Source organism: Dreissena polymorpha, chromosome 3, assembly GCF_020536995.1.
Source record: "Dreissena polymorpha isolate Duluth1 chromosome 3, UMN_Dpol_1.0, whole genome shotgun sequence".
Lineage (NCBI taxonomy): Eukaryota > Metazoa > Mollusca > Bivalvia > Myida > Dreissenidae > Dreissena > Dreissena polymorpha.
The window spans coordinates 60,075,238-60,096,887 of NC_068357.1; the positions used below are offsets into that span (position 1 = coordinate 60,075,238).

Sequence of the window (21,650 nt, forward strand, 5' to 3'; positions counted from 1 at the left end):
AAGTCAAGCTACTGTCCGCATAATGTTGACGACAAAAACATTCCGCAGCGTTCAGCCTCTGAGGAAGATGCTGCAGCCTGCGGTTGGTTGTGCCGAGCAACGCAGGGGTAAGGTGTTGACAGTGGAGAACATGAACCCCCACGTCAAGCAGATGGAATATGCAGTCAGGGGGCCTATTGTCATCAGGGCAGGAGAGATAGAGGAGGAATTGAAAAGGGTGAAATTTTACTGCAAATAGTTAGGTTATTTTAAAATAATTACATTATAAACTTAAAAAAGTTTGCAGTGGTGTAGTGGTATCCGGCTAGGTACTTAGAGGTCACGGGTATGATCATCACTTTGATCTCCCCGCAGATCTCCCCCGCAGACACCAAGTACTGATTCTATCCATTAAACAGACTTGAGCTTTAAAAAATAGTTTTAAACTAAACCAAAGTATAAACAAAGTATAACCTTTGCAGGAAAAGTGCATCCTGTGCCAGTTTCAAGCCCACGAATGCCAGAAAACTTATTTAACGGGGCGGCTAGTTTATATACATGCATGGTACAATCCTCCTCCCCAACTGCAAGCACTCCTGATGCACTTTATGTAAATCTCTGGAGGATAAGTGCACCATATGCTTGGCTTTTACCTATTTCCACTTATTAATTGAGCTAAGCTGATGGCTGGTTCTTATTTGTTCGTAACACTAACAGTTGAAAACACTATCACACTAGTCCAGATTAGTAAGACATAATTCTGGTTACCGTAAATTAAATTGTTGCTCTTAATATTATTACGCAAAAGGTCTTGTCTTTACCAAGAAACCTGCTGACTTTCCCAAATTTAGATCAGACAAAATCAGATTATTGTGAGCTAATTTGTAGGATGTTTAGTTTTAAAATTAAATGTCTGAAAGTTTAATTTGCATGAGACTGAGTGCATAGTAAAATGTAGATTGGGCCTCTCAGTATACTGGAGAGGCAACCAAATCTGGTGGTAGTTAAAGAATAAAGGACTTTTGCCCAAATGATTTCACTACACTTATTTTCAATTTTCCTACTATTTGTACTAAAATTGTACAATATATTATGACATTAAACTACTTTAATTTTCAGGGTGTTAAGAAGCCATTTACAGAAGTCATTCGAGCCAATATTGGAGACTGTCATGCTACAGGCCAGAAGCCACTAACATTCATCAGACAGGTAATCACCGAAAGTGTGTAAACTAATGTATTCAACTGCAAAAATGAAGTGACTTAAATGTTCACTGTAGCAACCAGAGGCTTGTTTGCCCATTTACATGCATGATCGTTTTAGGTGGTTGCGCTATGTACAGACCCAGACAAGTTGATGAAGGATCCCACGTACCCCTCAGATGCTAAAGAGAGGGCTCAAAGAATTTTGGATGGCTGTGGAGGAAAAAGTTTGGGTAATTTTTTTAAACAATGAAGTGTCAATTTTACTTCAAATGTTGTTTTCATGATATAGTTAAAGTATATGCCATTAAAGTACTCGTGTACCAATATACATATCATATAAACTGCTTCTTCTGTACATATATTTGCAATTTACCCTAGAAATGAAGTGTGCGATAGTTTGTTGTAATAGTTGATTGTTTTGTTCTAGTAGAATTTCACATTTTCCAATAACTTTTGTTGCATATGAAACTTGAGCTAATGTCTAAGTATTGTATTTTATTAAGGTGCATACAGTGATAGCTCTGGTGTGAGAGTCATCCGAGAGGATATTGCAAAGTACATCGCTGAAAGAGATGGACACCCCTCAGACCCGAATGATATCTTCCTGAGCACTGGAGCTAGTGATAGTATTAAGGTAGTGTGACACTGATAGTGAACTCTTCACAACAATGCCGTAGTGATGTCTTTTCCCAACATGCCAAGAGTGCTATACAGTCAAACCTGACCCAACGGTCACCTGAGACCAGCAGTTACCTGCCTGCAGTGGTCAGTCTAGATTCCTCTCGTAGAAAATCATTCTATATTACTCCTGAGTATAACCATCACCTTGCTATAGCGGCTGACGGCAATTGTATTTTAATCTCAAAGCCAGTTTTTACCTGTGTGCAGCAGTCACATGGCATTCATTTTGAGGTGCCAAAAGTAAACACTCTAATCAATCTGCTTGGTTGTCTATTACCTCTGACGTTATTGCATATTTTGTGCATTTATTTTTCGGCCAAAGAATCTGATTGTGGTAACTGCTTATGATATGATAATTAGGGCCCACTGTGAGAAAAGAATCATTATGATGCTGAAAAGGACAGTTTTCCTAGAATGATATGGGGGAAATCAGTCATAGCATGAGGGTGTGACAAAATAAACCATGCTTTGTGAAAAGGGGGTTTAATGAGTGTGCGTAAAGTGTCTTCCAAGATGAGCCTGTGCAGTCTGAATAGGCTAATCAGGGACAACACTTTCTGCTTTTATGATATTTTTCATTAAAAGAAAGTCTCTTCTTAACAAAAATCAAGTTTTTGCGGAAAGTGATGTCCCTGATTAGCTTGTGCAGGTTCTTAATTTTTTTTTATTATCCCTTTGCATGCTGGGAAATTTGTCGTCTGCTAAAATGTCGTCTGCTGAATTTCGAAAATTAGCATTTTCTTCGTTTTTTTTTCAAAGAATACTATCAGAATAGCAAACAGTTTGATGAGACGCCACGTTCTGTGGCGTCTCATCTGGATCCAAACTGTTTGCAAAGGCCTTCAAAATTCGGTTCCAGAAAGAGTTAAAAAAAGGTCGTTTTTATGTTTGATATCAATTTAGTATGGTTCCTTATGCAAAAATAAAACTTGGCATTAATTTGAAATGTGTTAATAAACTGTGTGCATTTAATTGTATTTCTATGCCACATCAGACGATAATGAAGATGTTGATGACCGCTAAGGATGGAAAGGAGAGAGCTGGTATCATGATCCCCATCCCACAATATCCACTGTACACCGCCACCATTGCTGAATATAACGCTTACCCAGTAAGTACCCACTCCTACCATTACATGTGGTATACTTTTACCCAACCCATGCGAAAGATGTCGGACCTTGGACATTTCTGATAAAATTAAATTAGGGCAGGTATTATTTCCGAAACTGTTGGACCTTGTGTCCGACACCAAAAAAATTGAATTTTAATAAGATTTAGTATACTTATTTTTATTTGTATGCTGTTTTCTCCGTGCAGGCCTATGTATTGCACTTGAAAACAGTTATATGGATCATTTAAGTTTTTATTTGCTATTCAATTGTGTGAAAGAATTTCTGAAGGTTACAGCTTGAAAATGTATTCAATGTCTAAAATTAACTTAGCAAACTGCAAAATGAGAATGCATATAAAAGTGTTTTTTCTCTTAAGATTATATTTCATTTTTAACCAGGTTTTTTAACCAGGTTTTCCGAAGCTTGTCCGGGCCATAACTATGTCGTTCATTGTCAGATTTTAAAATCATTTGGCACATTTGTTCACCATCATTGGACGGTGTGTCGCGCGAAATAATTACGTCGATATCTCCAAGGTCAAGGTCACACTTTGAGTTCAAAGGTCAAAAATGGCCATAAATGAGCTTGTCCTGGCCATAACTATGTCATTCATTGTGAGATTTTAAAATCATTTGGCACATTTGTTCACCATCATGGGACGGTGTGTCGCACAAAAGAATCACGTCAATATCTCCAAGGTCAAGGTCGCCATGACTAAAAATATATTTTTTTTTAAAACAAACTTACAAAGGGGGGTAATTTTGTTTGTTCATTTCAAAAGTTCAGTTTGAGTTTTCTCCCTTTATCAGATTTTTTTTTCACAATGAAAACCTGGTTTTGTGACAATTTTGTCCCTTGTCTGTAATTTTTTTGGGATTTTATATCAACTTGGCATATGAAATGCATTATTCATTTCTCATCAATGTGTGACGATACAAGTTGTTTTTTTTCACATACTATTTATTGTGAAGAATTCATTTTAATGTTGCGAAAAATGCTAGAGATAACGCTTAGTGATAACAACACTGTCCTATAATGTTAAGTATAAAAATAACAAAACTGTTAAAAAACAGCTGAAAAAGTGTTCATTTTTCAACAACATTCACCTTTACCTGATATATATTGCATATTCTCATCTAGTAAAATCCAGCCTGGGACAGAACTCAAATCTGCATCCTTGATGATTGTCTTTTAATCCATGAAACATTTTATAATGGTTAGCTTTGCATATGAATGTTATTTAGTTTATTCTGAAACAATAAATATGCCTGAACTAAATATATTTTGCCTTCTTCCTTGGCTGGCTTCAAATAAATAATAATAACACTTGCATGGAGTGGCAGTGACTTACATTCAAACATGATATCTTTCGGCCTTTTCAAACATTAACTTATTTTTGTTAAAACAGAAAGAGCTTTCCCTTTCATCAAACATTCTCACAACAATTGATATGTATTTGTAAAATATGCAAAAACATTTTTTTGTTATTTTGACACATGTGTATTGTGTATTTATTATTGCTTGTTTTTAGCCTGGCTGTTTTCGGAGAAAACCTGAGTTATTGTCATAGCCAGCTCGACGTCCGCGTCGTGCTAAAACCTTAAAATTTTGTTAAGGTTTTGAACATTGGCTCTAAAATCAAAGTGCTTCAACCAACAACTTTGAAACTTTAATGAAGCTGCACCTTGATTAGTTCTTCATGCCACACCCATTATTGGGTCACTAGGTCAAAGGTCAAGGTCACTGTGACCTAAAAAAAAAACAACAAATTCTGACAAGCTTTCATTTATTCAAAACTGCACCTGCAGCTGAGCGTGGCACCCGTTATGCAGTGCTCTTGTTTATGATGAGCTGTACATCATTAAGTTGCAAATAAACTTATCTGTTCTTTCTTGTGCAGATTGGATACTTTTTGGACGAGTCAAACACTTGGGCTTTGAACATCCCAGAGCTGAAACGGGCCATTAAAGAAGCCCGTTCAGAATGCAAGCCCAGGGGCATTGTGATCATCAACCCAGGAAACCCTACAGGTGATACCGCTCGCACTGTCTTGCCTCTAAATAATTGAGTCGCGTTCTGATAAATCTGGGCATAATGCATGTGCGTAAACTGTCATCCCAGATTAGCCTGTGCAATCCGCACAGGCTAATCAGGGACGACACTTTTCGCCTTAATTGGATTTTTGCTAAGAAAATACTTTATTTAAATGAAAAATGTCATAAAAGCGGAAAGTGTGGTCCCAGATTAGCCTGTGAGGACTGAATAGGCTAATCTGGGAAACACTTTAAGCACATGTATTATGCCCAGTTTTCTCAGAACACGAATCAATTGAACAAATAAGCCTTGCTCTCGGAAAATGGGGCTGAAAAGGTGCATGAAGTGTCGTCCCAGATTAGCCCATGCTGTCTGCACAGGCTAATCAGAGTCGACACTTTCTCCTAAACTGGATTTTTGTTTCAAGGAGACGTCCTTTAAAGGAAAAATTCTTATAAGTGAAAAGTGTAGTTCCTACACAGGCTAATCTGGGACAACACTTCAAACACATGAATAAAGCCAAGTTTTCCTAGCACTGTGCTGTAATGTTAGTCTAAAGTCTAGATAATGGATTCTTTAAGCTTGTGTAAAAGGGATTACTTTATCAAGAATTCAAAAGATTTGTAGCGTTGTTTTTTTTATAAAGAATTTTATTTATTGTGCTTAATGTTTCAAGTTGGAATGTTTCTCTACCCCTGTTAGTTTGCATTATATGTTATATTTACTATAATATGTGCTTTAATTAAAAAGCAGTTCTTTGATGAATATTTGCCATTAATTGATATTAAATGGATTTTGTGTATAAATATTAATTTATATTGTACTGTTTATCATTATGATACATTTTTTGCATATATTAACGTCTAAAGTCCGTAATTTAGGTTGGTTTGCAAAAGTGTTTCATTTAATTTTATTTAATATTTTGCATTATTTTTTGTAAGTGCTCTCTGAACATTTATCAAGTCAAATTATTTCCTAGTTCCTAATGAAATAATATAATCTGTAATGTAGTAAGTCATTATGACAAACATACACAGATAAACTGTATGTGTGCTTGTTTTTTTTTTAGGTCAAGTTCTGTCGAGAGACAATATTGAGGCAGTCATTAGATTTGCTAAGGAGGAGGGTCTCTTCTTAATGGCTGATGAGGTTTGTATGCAGGGCTAAAATTCGAGTCTACCTTTTGAACGAAGAAAAAAACTTAATAATTAATATAATTCATATCAACCTGGTTATCTAGATAATGATAATAGTTTTTAAGATCCCAATGCTTCCTAAATTTTCAAGTGGGCTTGCTCCATAATTTCATTGCACATTTGTAAGTAATAATTAAAAGCTGTTTGATTTACCAATATTTTTTGCGAAATAAATTTGCTCGCGTCTTATATTCGGATGCCTCTTTAAATGAAAATATGAAGGTTCAATTGGCCATTGTCGTTTTGGGTACTACTTAAATGCACCCCAAGTACTCTTATGTATACTTAAATGTACCGGGAGTATGAAAAATATTCTAACATGTACCCGGCCATTTAAGACTGTACCTGAGTTATAATCCCACAAAAAAATCTGCTGTTGTAAAACACGCTGCGGTATACAAAACACAATTCTCTTTGAACAAAACCTGTCTCAATATGCTTTTTATACCCCCGAATCGAATGATCGGGGTCATATTGTTTTTGGCCTTTCTGTCTGTCATTCTGTCCCAAAACTTTCACCTTGTTTAAACTTTTGCAATAACTATTTCAATATTGAAGATAGCAACTTGATATTTGGCATGCATGTGTATCTCATGGAGCTGCACATTTTGAGTGGTGAAAGGTCAAGGTCATCCTTTAAGGTCAAAAGTCGCATATATGGCTTCAAAGTGGCGCAGTAGGGGGCATTGTGTTTCACAAGCACATCTCTTGTTTGTGTATGTTATTCGATAAAGTAGAGGGCATTTTACAAAATATTGACATGATTATGAACATAATTAATTTGAAAAAATTAGCCAACAACAACATTTTTATTGTTAGAATTCCCGGGTACGTTCTAGTATATTTTCAGTACCCGTGGTACATTTAAGTAGTAACTGAGCCAACAATTACCAATCGAGCGTTTCAGAATTGCATAAATGGTCAGGTCATAACACACAGTGAACAGTAAGTTATGTTATAAATATTGGTAAACATGATATAATATAAAATAAAACAATTGCTGACAAAAAAGTCATTGGATTAACAAATTATCACAAAATAAATCAAACAAACCTAATATTTATCAGTTTCCAATTTTTATAAATTGAGGAATTTTGTATGCTTTGTTCTGCAAATTTGATTTCACACCATTTCCAAAATATTTATTTCATCACTTAAATGGTTTTCAAATGTTATCATTACATGCATTATATCAACTGTACTTATATATATATATATATTTTTACTAAATATTAAAAAGTTTTATATGTTTGCTTTGTCAACTAACAGCCTTTATAAAAAAAAATAAAAAAAATGGATGGTTGAATGAATACTTGGAAATATTTGCATGATAGTTTTATGTGCATCTTATATTCTCGAAACTGCGGTATTGAAAGTTGATTTGATTTAAGTACATGTAATAAAATTCAATTTGTTTAAAAAAAAAAAAAAATAATTAAACCTTTTTTTAGTAAGAAGACTTGTTAAGTGATTATAATTGATCCTTGACCATCAATTTTCTATCTGGGAGCTTGAAGATTCTAGGTTTTTATCAATAATTTAACAAATTATCGGGCTTGCTTATTAACCCTTGATCGCTCAGAAACAAAGTGAAATGGCTATGTGCAAACAGCATAAAACCAGAACAGCCTGTGAGTAACTCTCAGTCTGTTCAGGTGTTATGCTGTTTGCTGCTCATTAGTATCTATGGGTTGAAAATGAAGCCTTCACAACTTGAATCTAGTAAGAAAGTTCTTTAATTAAATGCAACTTTCTAAGGTACTTCAAATGCGTCACAATATGTATCTAAGTGGTAAAGGGTTTAAGCATCTGACTTCTTGGCCTTAAATGCCCAGGTGTACCAGCACAACATCTATGCGGAGGGCTCTGCCTTCCACTCATTCAAGAAGGTGCTGATGGAGATGGGACCTGAGTACAGAGGCATGGAGCTGGCCTCCTTCATGTCATCCTCCAAGGGATATATGGGAGAGTATGTAACAAGATTATCCTAGGCTTTTTTCCCCATCTTTGTGAAGAAGTCTTTGACTCCTCACTTTGTGAAAAACGTGTCCCAAACTTGTCAAAACTGTGAGAAAATTAAATATGAGTCATGATTTTTCAAAGTTGTGAAAAATTGTGTAGCTAACTTCTTTAAAATTGTGAACATTTTAGTCTGGATCTAAGTTAAATTAAAAAAAATGAGTTTCTCTATAAAGGAAAACCCTGTTATCAAAACACTGCTAGCACATGGCCCCTCAAGAACTGTGTGTGTGTGTGTGGGTAGATTTTTTATATAAAAAAACCACTGTTTTGTATACTATAAAAGAAGTATTGAAGGAACCATGCTGGGCATCTTTGTTTTAAATGATAAAATAAAAATATATACATGGATGCATGTGGATGTGTTTGTTTTATTTTAGCTTTATTTGAATTAAATAGAAAGAATTGTGTTAGTGGGAGACTCGAGTTCGTTTTGCAGGTAAAACCAGAACTGGGAACTCAAGAGTTCGAACAGGGGAATAAACTCAGGATCTTCTGAACCATATGTCACCGCATATGCTGATTGCCTTCTTTTTTCATAGCATGGGTTTATGAAACCTGGAGAAAAAACTCCTGCCTTATACGTTAATGCAAAATAGACACTGAGGGGTTGGAATTTAGATTCAGAGAATCTAGATTAAATCCCTACTGCAGGGAGCAGCTTTATTATTTTCTCGTATTGTATTGATATTATTTTTTAGTCTTAAATCATTGAATGGTATTGACTATTCTCAAAATATATTTAAACCAGTCCCTTTTAGCCTTGTGCCTGTATATATTCAATAAAATGTCATTGTAACATGGATTTTCTATCAATAGAAATTGAAATATTTCTATAAATAGGTGTGGGTTCAGGGGAGGCTACTGTGAGGTGATCAACCTTGACCCTGCTGTCAAGGCCATTCAGATCAAGTCCATCTCAGCCAAGCTCTGCTCATCTGTGTCTGGACAGGTAAAGAAGCACTGACATGTTTACTTTGTATAGACTGATTAATGTATATGGAGATGAAATAATTTTTGACAATATCAGCAATAAAAGCTGACCTTTGTATGGACTGATTAATGTATACATATAGATGAAATAATTTCTGACAGTCACAATATCAGCAATGAAAGTAAGTAGGCCCTATGTTAAAATATGTATAACAGTAAAAACTCTCTAAACGGCCACCCTTTCATTAAGACCAACTTTACAGGATGATGACTATTTTCAGTCCAGAATTTTTATGCCCCCGGATCGAATGATTGGGTGTATATTGTTTTTGACCTGTCTGTCTGTCATTGTCTGTCTGTCATTTAATGTGTGTGTCCCAAAACTTTAACCTTGGTCATAACTTTTACAATATTGAAGATAGCAAGTTGATATTTGGCATGCATGTGTATCTCATGGAACTGCACATTTTGAGTGGTGAAAGGTCAAGGTCATCCTTCAAGGTCAAAGGTCAAACATATGGCTTCAAAGCGGCACTGTAGGTGGCATTGTGTTTCACAAACACAGCTTTTGTTCCTTCAATATTTTATTGATCTGACCAATCCGCTAACAGATGTTACAACCACTTTTATCAGTACCATTCAATGAAATTGCTCTAAGTTGACACCCGTTTCACACCTTTCTTGATTGGCAGTTGAAGTTTGATCAGGTTTGTGTATGAAGTCATGGTGGCCCAATTAACAACAATAGTATTTGCATCAAGGTGATTTTGGGCCCTTGGTTTTCTTTTCAACCCTTGATTCGTGATTGATAATTAGCTAACACGATTGAGTTTATATGGGTAAATTGGAAATTGTTTGGTACAAACTTTAAATTGTAAAGACGGCCAATAATTTATCAGTAAGGATAATTGAGTAAAATGGTTTTGTTTGTGATGGATATAAAAACTGATGTCTATAGCATATTTTTATTAAAATGGATAATTAAGACACCTACCATGCAACACAGTATGAGATTTCCAAAAAGGACAGTATCATGATGAAAATTATGTTTAATTGATTGTTTGAAAAGATTAAAATACTATATTTGTACAATGCATTTATTGATTACTGTTATATTGCATGCAAGAATATTAAAGTTCATTGAATATTTACCACTTGTATTATCTTTCCATCAAAATTCATGAAAAAAAAGCATTAAGATCTTCTTGCTATTGTGACCACTTTGCAAAAGTCCTACAGGTGGTCTTAATAACAAGCTTTCACTGTAGTATAAATACATATTGTTAACTTTGTATGAAACAATTAAAATAATTTCTTACAATATCAGCACTTGAAATAAATAAGCCACCTGACTTTGTGTGCTATTATTCTATAGCATATTGTTTCTGGTTCCAGGCCGTGATGGACGTTGTTTGTAATCCTCCAAAGAGTGGGGAGCCGTCCTATGAACTTTTCATGAAGGTGCACTAGATTTGTCTCCCTTGTATTTTCTCATGTATTGCTTTGTGTGGGACAACAGAGTTTACTCCAAACTCCGCCCCATATTCCTATACATTTTGCTGGATTTTCACTAAACTAAACTTTAATGTTAAAAGCATAAAGATGATGCACAGAAGGCAGGTTTAGTTTAAACCATAACCACTTAGATACATATTTTTACGCATTTGTATTTCCTCAGAAAGTTACATTTAATTAAAGACCTTTCTTACTAGATTCAAGTTTTAAAGGCTTCATTTCCAACAAATAGATACCGATGAGTAGCAAACAGCATAAAACCTGAACAGACTATGGGTTACTCGCAGGCTGTTCTGGTTATATGTTGTTTGCACATAGCCATTTTTTACTTTACTGCATATGGGGAAAGGGTTAAACCTATTTATTTGAGCTCGATTGCATAGAAAGCCTTAGGCTTATTTGAAACACTCGAGTTGGTTTTCTGGGACTAGAATCTGTAATTGGTGTCTATGGGGGAAAAATCTAAAGAAGGCTCCCACAGTGGAGATTGAATCCATGTCCTCCCGATCGCTAGGTGGACAACATATCCATTACATCGCTGCAACCTCAGGCAGGTTTAACCCTTTCAGTGCAGGAACCGAATTTGAAGGCCTTTGCAAACAGTTTAGATCCAGATGAGACGCCACAGAACGTGGCGTCTCATCAGGATCCAAACTGTTTGCTATTCTGATAGTATTCTATGAAAAAAATCGAAGAAAATGCTAATTTTAGACATTCAGCAGACGAAATTTTAGCAGAAGACAAATTTCCCAGCATTCAAAGGGTTAAGGTCATGCTTGATAGCTGTTAGTTTTACTTAAGTTTTTCTAAAGACTGCACTGGCCAATCTGCTTTTAAATCCCTTTTCACACAGGCTCGTATAAAGTTTTTCTGTTAAATGACTTAGTTTGGGATGTCATGCTGCACTTAAATGTTGTATGTTGGTAGCTTGCATGCAAACATACCATTTAGTTGAATTTGGGGCCTTTAAAGTAAAGGTCACTGTTGCTAAAAAAATAGAAAATGGTTTTTGCTCCATGACTTGAGCTATGATTGAGGTTTTGTGCTGTTGGTAACTTACATGCAAATCAATATATGTTATGCATTTAAGGCCAATCGGTCAAGGTCTGTTGCCAAAAAATAGGAAAATAGTATCCACTCAATAAAAATGGCCACATTTATTGTTGTTATTTAAACATTTTTAGGTTAACTTTACGTTTTACCTATTTCTCCACTACAACATTCAATTTCAAATATGCCTTAGCAGTTATTATATCTGGTGACTCACAGAAAATGTAAAAGCTAAAGAATAGTCAAGCACTGCTGTCTTGCCAACGCTCTTTTTAGCTCACCTGAGCGATAGCTCGGGGTGAGCTATTGTGATCACTCACCGTCCGGCGTCCGTCCGTCCGTCCGTCTGTCTGTCTGTAAACAATTTGTAAACATCTTCTTCTACTAAACCATTGAGCCAATTTCAACTAAATTTCATGTGGAGCATCCCTAGGTCATGGGACAAAAGAATTGTAAAAAAAAAAATTTGATCACATAACCAAGATGGCCGCCATGACCATATATGGTAAAAACCTTAAAAAATCTTCTTGTCAGAAACCGCTCTTCAGATTTTCAAAATTTTTCACAGGGATGACCTTTGAAGGCTCCCCTGAAAAAGTTGTTCAAAGAAATTTGATTCGTCAAAAAACATGACCGCAGGAGCTCGTTGAACTTTGCATGTTTATTCGTTTTTGCCTATTTTGTGAAAACTTTCAAAAATCTTCCACATTTTTTGTCCGATCCTTTCCAAATTTGCACAGTGTCTTTATATCAATGAGGACACGAACCCTACAAAAAATGAGCATTATTGGTCCATGAAGTACAGAATTACCTCCCCTTGAATTGAGAAAATGGTGTTTATGCAATAAAGTCCAAATTTTTCATCAAATTCTTTCCAAACTTTTAAGGATTTAGCATGGTTCAAACAAGGGAAACAACTACGGTTTATGCATGTTCTTTTTATTACAGATTTGCCTCCCTTTAATTCATTCAAAATCTCATTTTACAGCAGAGATTCCAAATCTGACCTGTAAATGAGCCCCATATTTACTGCCAGTGCTAGGTTACCTTTTCCCATTTGATCATTCTTAAGTATTGGTCTTGTAATGCTGCTACTGCTTCTGCTACTGCTGCTGCTGCTACTACTACTACTACTACTACTACTACTACTACTACTACTACTACTACTGCTACTACTACTACTTCTACTACTACTACTACTTCTACTACTACTACCACTACTACTACTACTACTACTACTACTACTACTACTACTACTACTACTACTACTACTACTACTACTTCTACTACTACTACAAGTACTACTACTACTAGTACTTCTACTACTACTACTACTACTACTACTACTACCACCACCACCACCACCACCACCACCACCACCACCACCACGTCTACTATTACTACTTCTACTACTACTGCCACTACTACTACTACTTTACCACTACTACTACTACTACTACCACTACTACTACTACTACTACTACTACTTCTACTACTACTACTACTACTACTACTACTACTACTACTACTTCTACTACTACTACTACTACTACTTCTACTACTACTACTACTACTACTACTACTACTACAACTACTTTACTACTACTACTACTACTACTACTACTACTACTACTACTACTACTACTACTACTACAACCACCACCACCACCACCACCACCACCACCACCACCACCACCACCACCACCACCACCACCATTCACAGTGACAAAAAACGTATCTACACAATGGCTGCTACTACAACTTATAGCCCATATAGGGGGGCATGCATGTTTTACAAACAGCCCTTGTTTCTATGGGATTTTAACCACAACTGTTCATGTTTATCTCCGACACATATTTTTAGGTCACCTGTCATGAAGTGACACGGTGAGCTTATGTGATCGTGTGATGTCCGGCGTCCGTTGTGCGTGCCTGCGTGTGTCCGTGCGTCCGTCTGTCAACAATTTGTTTGTGTAGACAGTAGAGGTCACAGTTTGCATCCAATCTTGATGAAATTTGGTCAAAATGTTTATCTTGATGAAATCCGGTTTGGGATTGTATTTGGGTCATCTGGGGTCAAAAACAAGGTCACTAGGTCAAATAATAGAACAGCCTTCTGTAGACAATAGAGGTCACAGTTTTCATCCAATCTTTATGAAATTTGGTCAGAATGTTTATCTTGATAAAATCTGGGTTGGGATTTTATTTGGGTCATCTGGGGTCAAAAACTAGGTCACTAGGTCAAATAATAGAAAAACCTTGTGTAGACATTAGAGATCACAGTTTTCATCCAACCTTTATGAAATTTGGTCAGAATTCTTGATGAAATCTGGGTGGGATTGTATTTGGGTCATCTGGGGTAAAAATCTAGGTCAAATAAATAGAAAAACCTTGTGTTGACAATAGAGGTCACAGTTTTCATCCAATATTTATGAACTGTGGTCAGAATGTTTATCTTGATGAAATCTGGATTGGGATTGTATTTGGGTCATCTAGAGTCAGGAACTAGGTCACTTGGTCAAATCATAGAAAAACATTGTGTAGACAATAGAGGTCATAGTTTTCATCTGATCTTAATGAGTCAGGTGAGCGATTCAGGGCCATCATGGCCCTCTTGTTATTTGCACTCTTCATATTGAATTACACAGGATTTTAAATGTGTTTTGTTCTGAGAAAACTGGGCTTAATGCATGTGCGTAAAGTGTCGTCCCAGATTAGCCTGTGCAGTCTGCACAGGCTAATCAGGGACGACACTTTCCGATTTTATGACATTTTTCGTTTAAATGAAGTCTCTTCTTAGCAAAAATCCAAATTAGGCGGAAAGTGGCATCCCTGATTAGCTTGTGCGGACTGCGAATCAGGGATGACACTTTCTGCTTTTATGACATTTTTCGTTTAAATGAAGTCTCTTCTTAGCAAAAATCCAAATAGGCGGAAAGTGTCGTCCCTGATTAGCCTGTGCGGACTGCACAGGCTAATTTGGGACGACACTTTACTCACATGCATTATGCCCAGTTTTCTCAGAACACGACACAAATGTGTTTCTAGGAGAAGAATATGGTGCTGGGTCAGCTGAAAACAAAGGCAACGATGGTGACCAAGACGTTCAACTCCATCGAGGGCATATCATGTAATGTGGTACAGGGGTCCATGTACGCCTTCCCAAACATAAAACTGCCAAAGAAAGCTATCAAGGCTGCTGAGGTGTGTTCTTTGTACAAGTGTAGAGTGGATGCGTTTCAAATATGATAACTGGATTGCCTTTTGTTTCTAGTTTTCCACGTTAAACGACTTAATTATGCTCCCCAAAATTTTTGGGGGGCAGCATATAGTCGCCGCTTCGTCTGTCCATGCGTCCGTCCATCCGTGCACAATTTTTGTCCGGGCTTTTTCTCAGCAATTAATGACTGGAATTCAATTAAACTTTATGGGAAGCTTCACTACCAAGAGGAGATGTGCATATTATCAGCCGGTTCTGGTTGGTTGATTTTTCACAGAGTTATGGCCCTTTGAAATTTTCCATTAACTGTACATATAGTGCAATTCCTGTCCGGGCTATTTCTCAGCAACTAATGACCGGAATTCAATGAAGCTTTATGGGAAGCTTTACTACCTTGCGGAGATGCACATGTTATTTGTGGGTTCTGGTTAGATGATTTATTTAGAGAGTTATGTCCCTTTGAATTTTTTTAGTTGCTAAACCATCCATCGTATTATTTTGTCCAAAGTTTTGCCCCTCAAGACGTTTCCTTTTATCTGAATATATAGTGCAATATAGTGTGACAAAAAAACCTTTAGGGAGCATCACCCATCTCCGACAGTTTCTTGTTTTAAAAGAAGTTGTGATGCAGTATAGTGATTGGCCTGTCCATTGGTTGCTGGTTCGTTCATCTGTCTGTACACTGTTACCACAAAAAGACATGTTTCGTGTAATATCAATAATGCTTCCTACAAAGCTTTGATATTTGTTTGGATGTTGTCTTTGAATAATATAAACAAGCTATCAAGCTAAAATAAATTGCTTTAAATTATCTTGTTATAAAATCGTTGTTGATTACCAAATAAATATCGTTGTGAGAAGTACTTTTTTGCCAATAAACAAAAATAGGAATAATGTGAATACTTTGATTGGGAGAATATCAAATACATAATCTACAATGAAATAATAATTACATCTTACAAAGCTGTGCTCAGGTTTGCTGTGCACAGGTTTTGTACTTTCTTATTGATTTTTGTGTGTGTTAATGTTGTTAATGTTAATGTTTTTTTGTTTTTTTTGTTAATGAATAGTTATTGTGCTGTTCATGAATAAGAATCTTTAACTATGACTACATGTATGCACTGAATCATTAGTTAACTGGAAAATATTGCAGTCATGTTTTACTCACTGTCTTATGTATAACTGTCTTCATATCGTTTTGTCAACAAATTTTTTACTTTAAAAAATTTATGATTAACATTTTGTTTAGCTGTAGTCAATGCAAATCTATTGAATGCACTTTGATTTTGTATTAACACATTTCTCTGTAAGATGATTAGGGCCTGTTTCCACCAAAGAAATTATAAATGACAAACATTCCCTGAATTGGAAAGGTCAAGAATTGCTGTAATTTTTAGTAAAAATGGCATTTACTGTCTCTATCTACACCATTGCTCATGCAGATAATTTTGTTTGGGACATTATCACCAGTGCCTGTACATATTCAAACACAGTCACTGGACATATTTTTTTAGTTGGAATTCTAGTCTTTATTGTTAAGTCTTAACAATTAGTTGGTGAATACAGGCCCTGCAATTACATAATACACTTTTGGCTGGTAAAAAGCATCAGAATGAGCACGATACAGATATTTTAGACCATATCCTGATACTAAACAATCCATTTAAAAGTGGCTGTGGCGTAGTGGATATTGTGTCGGCCTAGTGACCCAGAGGGCTTGGATGCAATCCCCACTGGGAGCGTTCCTTTGATATCTCCCAAAGACACCAAGTACTGGTTCTACTCCCAGGAAATGGACTCGAGCTTGTTTAAACAAGCCTAAAGCTTTCAATGTAATCAAGCTTAAAAAAAGGTTTCAACTTAACAACACATATAAACATATCTTCTTACAGTGAATAGCTTGCTTAATTCTTGTTGATTAGAACAAGTGATGGTAACAAATATATTCGAAAACAGAAGAGTATCTAATGAGTAATAGGGATTGTGAATACCTGCTTGAATAAAAATTGTTCTTTTGTAAAGCAGTCCAAGTTTATCATTGTTTATTTCATTGTAAGTCTGCCTCTTACATTAGGCAGCTGGAATGAAGCCCGATGTATTCTACTGCACCCAGCTCCTTGAGGAGACGGGTATCTGCGTTGTGCCTGGCTCAGGGTTCGGTCAGAGAGAAGGCACTTACCACTTCAGGTGAGTGGATCAGGGAAGCAGTTAGTACACTGAACACCACTTACCACTTAAGGTTAGTGGATCAGGGAAGCAGTTAGTACACTGAACACCACTTACCACTTTAGGTAAGTGGATCAGGGAAGCAGTTAGTACACTGAACACCAATTACCACTTCAGGTGAGTGGATCAGGGAAGCAGTGAGTACACTGAACACCACTTTCCACTTCAGGTGAGTGGATCAGGGAAGCAGTTAGTACACTGCACACCACTTACCACTTCAGGTGAGTGGATAAGAGAAGCAGTAATTACACTGAACACCACTTACCACTTCAGGTTAGTGGATCAGGGAAGCAGTTAGTACACTGAACGCCACTTACCACTTCAAGAGAGTGGATCAGGGAAGCAGTTAGTACACTGAACACCACTTACAACTTCAGTTGAGTGGATCAGGGAAGCAGTCAGTACACTGAACACCACTTACCACTTCAGGTGAGTGGATCAGGGGAAGCATTCAGTACACTGAACACCACTTACCACTTCAGTTGAGTGGATCAGGGAAGCAGTTAATGCACTGAGCACCACTTACTACTTCAGGTGAGTGCATCAGGAGAGCAGTCAGTACACTGAACACCACTTACTACTTCAGGTGAGTGGATCAGGAGAGCAGTTAGTACACTGAACACCACTTACTACTTCAGGTGAGTGGATCAGGAGAGAAGTTAGCACACTGAACACCACTTACTACTTCAGGTGAGTTGATTAGGAGAGCAGTCAGTACACTGAACATCACTTACTACTTCAGGTGAGTGGATCAGGAGAGCAGTCAGTACACTGAACACCACTTACTACTTCAGGTGAGTGGATCAGGGAAGCAGTTTTTACACTGATCACCACTTACCACATCAGGTGAGTAGATCAGGAGAGCAGTCAGTACACTGAACACCACTTACTACTTCAGGTGAGTGGATCAGGAGAGCAGTCAGTACACTGAACACCACTTACCACTTTAGGTGAGTGGATTAGAGAAGCAGTTTGAACACTGAACACCACTTACCACTTCAGGTGAGTGGATCAGGAGAGCAGTCAGTACACTGAACACCACTTTCCACTTCAGGTGAGTGGATCAGGGAAGCAGTAAGTACACTGAACACCACTTACAACTTCAGTTGAGTGAATCAGGGAAGCAGTTTGTACACTGAACACCACTTACCACTTCATGTGAGTGGATCAGAGAAGCTAATTGTACACTGCCAGTTTAGGTGAGTGGATTAGGGAAGCAGTTTGCACACTGAACACCACTTACCACTTCTGGTGAGTGGATTAGGGAAGCAGTTAATGCACTGAACACCACTTACCACTTCAGGTGAGTGGATCAGGGAAGCAGTTTGTACACTGAATGCTAGGCTTGTGTGTAAAACTATTGTATTTCATTATTAAGTGTTAAGCAAACTAAACCCTTATAAACAAATAGTTATTTGGTCGTGTTGAAGACTTATTAGTTGATTTTTTTTTTATTGGTGATATTTTCTATACAAAAGGGAAGAAATGATAATTTGGTAAAGTAGTTTAAGGTTAGTTTGTTTGAGCTGTAGAACCTTAGTTATCCATATTTCAATCCTTTCAATGATAAAAGGAAAGTAAAAGGAATCTTATCTTTTCTTATATTTGTTTCAGGACAACCATTTTACCCCCTGTTGAAAAGCTTCAAGTGTTTATGGACAAGTTCAAAGTTTTCCACAAGAACTTTGTACAGAAGTACCAGTAAACATCACTAATTAGTTTTCTTGTTTGTAAAAAGAACATATATTTTGTTGTTGAGAGACCAGTATATATTATTATAAATGTTGAACGCAAATTAATGGTTTGGCAGATTTTTAGAATATAATTAAAATTCCTTCTAAATATGGCGGATTTAGGCATCGCCCCAGTATGCATCTATAAAGTTCTTTGAACCATTATATTTTCAAAATTCATTTGGTGCAGCTGTGTTTATTTTGGATTGTTTAATTTTTGTGCCATGCACTGTATAATAATTTTGCTTGAATTTACAAGATTCCTAATTAAAATACTTAGTATTAAAAATAATACTATAACTGGATGCAACCAAACTATTTAGATTTTGGTATCTGTATCTGTTATAACTTATTACTGATGTGTAATTTTATTTCGTGATTTAAATTGGCATTTATAAGTGCTGTTTATGTGGAATGAAATTGTTATTGGAATTGTGAATAGTAGATAGCTAGTTCTTTAATATTTTTTTATCACACCTACAAACATTTTGCTACTTTTATCATGTATTTTGACACTTTAACAGTATTAGTATTTGTGTAAGTCTTTCTTAGTTCTGCTTTTATACTAAGTAAACTAGTTAAATAGCTTTTATTATGCTGCCAGGTATATTGAAAAGTATTTAGATTTTTATGCCCCCGAAGGAGGGCATATAGTGATCGGACTGTCTGTCCTTCTGTCTGTCTGTTCGTCACACTTTGCATTTAGGTTTTGAAAAATGCTCATAACTTCTATGTCGCTTCAGATAGCAATTTCATATTTGGCATGCATGTGTATATGGACAAGACTTTCCATACGCACACAAATTTTGACCCCTGTGACCTTGACCTTGAACTTAAGAGTCCGCGTTTAGGTTTCGAAATCTGCATTTAGGTTTCGAAAAAAGCTCATAACTTCTATCAAGCGTTTATAGGGGGCATAAGTCATCCTATGGTGACAGCTCTTGTTGCATTCTGCCTGGATGCAATCAGTCAAGATTTGACAGCTCTTGTTGCATTCTGCCTGGATGCAATCAGTCAAGATTTTCTGAGTAATATTTATTGTTAAATTAACAATTTGCATGCTGGGTAATTTGTCTTCTGCTAAAATGTCGTCTGCAGAATTTCTAAAATTAGCATTTTCTTCAATTTTTTTCAAAGAATACTATCAGAATAGCAAACAGTTTGGATCCTGATGAGACGCCACGTTTTGTGGCGTCTCATCTGGATCCAAACTGTTTGCAAAGGCCTTTAAAATTCAGCTCCAGCGCTTTAAGGGTTAAATAAATCCATGCGCCTTTCTACTGTCAGGAATAAGTACTATTTAACCATAACCGGTAGTTGATCTTAGTATGAAAAAAACAACACAAGATTTTTTAAAACAATAAACCTGTTTCACTTATTTTATTTTAATGTCTACAAATGTCAATATATAAAAATTCTATAAATAAGTGAATCTCATAAAATGTTTTAGTGTTCAAGGTTATGTTATACATGAATCATTAAACAGAAATTGCATATGTAAAGAAGATGGAAGTTGCTGAGTATATGCTTTGGTAAATTGGAAAGATGGTGCTTTTGTAATTGAAAATTTATTTTGTCAATGAATTCAGCTAAATTAAGCATTTATATTTGACATTTAAGCCGCATCAGTACGGGTTTTTGATTAACTACATGTATGATCATGTTTTGAGAAACAACTACTAGTTTTTACCTTGAATTGTTAAAGGTTTTGGATAATAAATTTACATTAAATGATTATTTTGTGTGTGTTTCTTTTATTCAATGCTTGTTTGTGATCATTTATAGAAAGGTGATACATGCTTGGTTGGTAAAATAACAATTACTTGAATCTTATTTAATATGATAATTAATGTATTGCAAAATAATTATTTTTCAACTACTGTCGAGTTTTGACCAGGTCCTGAGTTTTAACAATCCTTAGTAAGGGTATGGGTGAAAAATGCGAAGTAAAAACCATTTAATATACTGTATACCAATATGACAGTGCTTTCATTTGGGTGCCAAAGACAACTTAATTGTTACAGTTTGAACAGATCATTTTTACTTTAACGTGATTCCAAAATATATTTATTTGTGATAATCAACATATACTAAAAAATTATTAATAGAATTGAAAACATTCCATTAAGCTCAATGTAGAATAATTTGAAACAAGACATTTGTTACCGTACATATATTAGGAGAAGACCACAAGATTTGGCCCATAATTATCTACCTTACGTCATATGTCGGGTGTCGTAATGTTCATTTTTCTCCCTTTTGAATATATAGACTGATTTTTTGTTTGTATATTGGGACGTTTTATTGTTTTAATAGTATTTTAGGCTTATCATGGTATGCAGTCAGTTAACCTTCTTGCTCTTGATTGAAGTGAAGCGTAAATTTGGAGGCCATTCACCAATACTAAGAACACATACCTGACAACTGCCATACATATATCTGTAACCCACCCTCCTGGATGAGTGAACACATTGCATTGGTGGGTTAAACATGAATCAATCTAATTGGTGGGTTAAACATGAATCTATCTGATTGGTGGGTTAATCATAATTCCATCTCATTGGTGGGTTAAACATGAATCCATCTCATTGGTGGGTAAAACATTAAACCATTTCGTTGGTGGGTTAAACATAAATCCATCTCATCGGTGTGTTAAACATGAACCCATCTCAATGGTGTGTTAAACATGAATACATCTCATTGGTGGGTTAAACATGAATCCATCTCATTGGTGGGTTAAACCAAGA

General features: G+C 36.0%; 1 protein-coding gene across 2 annotated transcripts; it reads left to right on the top strand.

Moving 5' to 3' along the window:
• The first annotated feature begins 7 nt into the window (after positions 1–7).
• On the top strand, positions 8–20,640 carry LOC127874377 (alanine aminotransferase 1-like). Of its 2 annotated transcripts, XR_008046851.1 has the most exons (14): positions 8–217; positions 1,099–1,188; positions 1,303–1,414; positions 1,688–1,818; positions 2,860–2,976; positions 4,878–5,007; positions 6,081–6,160; positions 8,043–8,176; positions 9,070–9,178; positions 10,555–10,620; positions 14,773–14,928; positions 17,019–17,131; positions 17,444–17,599; positions 18,785–20,640. XR_008046851.1 is itself a non-coding variant. In XM_052418654.1 (13 exons), the coding sequence occupies exons 1-13, from the start codon at positions 23–25 to the stop codon at positions 18,873–18,875; spliced, it is 1,524 nt and encodes a 507-aa protein (XP_052274614.1). In that variant the 5' UTR covers positions 8–22; the 3' UTR covers positions 18,876–20,640. The 2 variants fall into 2 exon arrangements, 1 of the variants encoding a protein (XP_052274614.1); XM_052418654.1 differs by lacking the exon at positions 17,444–17,599.
• Positions 20,641–21,650: the final 1,010 nt, after the last annotated feature.

Excerpts from the sequence above, each read along its gene's own strand:
- LOC127874377 (XM_052418654.1), top strand. The coding sequence starts at position 23 with ATGTTGACGACAAAAACATTCCGCAGCGTTCAGCCTCTGAGGAAGATG. Across the intron at positions 1,415-1,687 it reads CTGTGGAGGAAAAAGTTTGG|GTGCATACAGTGATAGCTCT; the intron begins GTAATTTTTTTA and ends TATTTTATTAAG. Across the intron at positions 17,132-18,784 it reads GAAGGCACTTACCACTTCAG|GACAACCATTTTACCCCCTG; the intron begins GTGAGTGGATCA and ends TATTTGTTTCAG.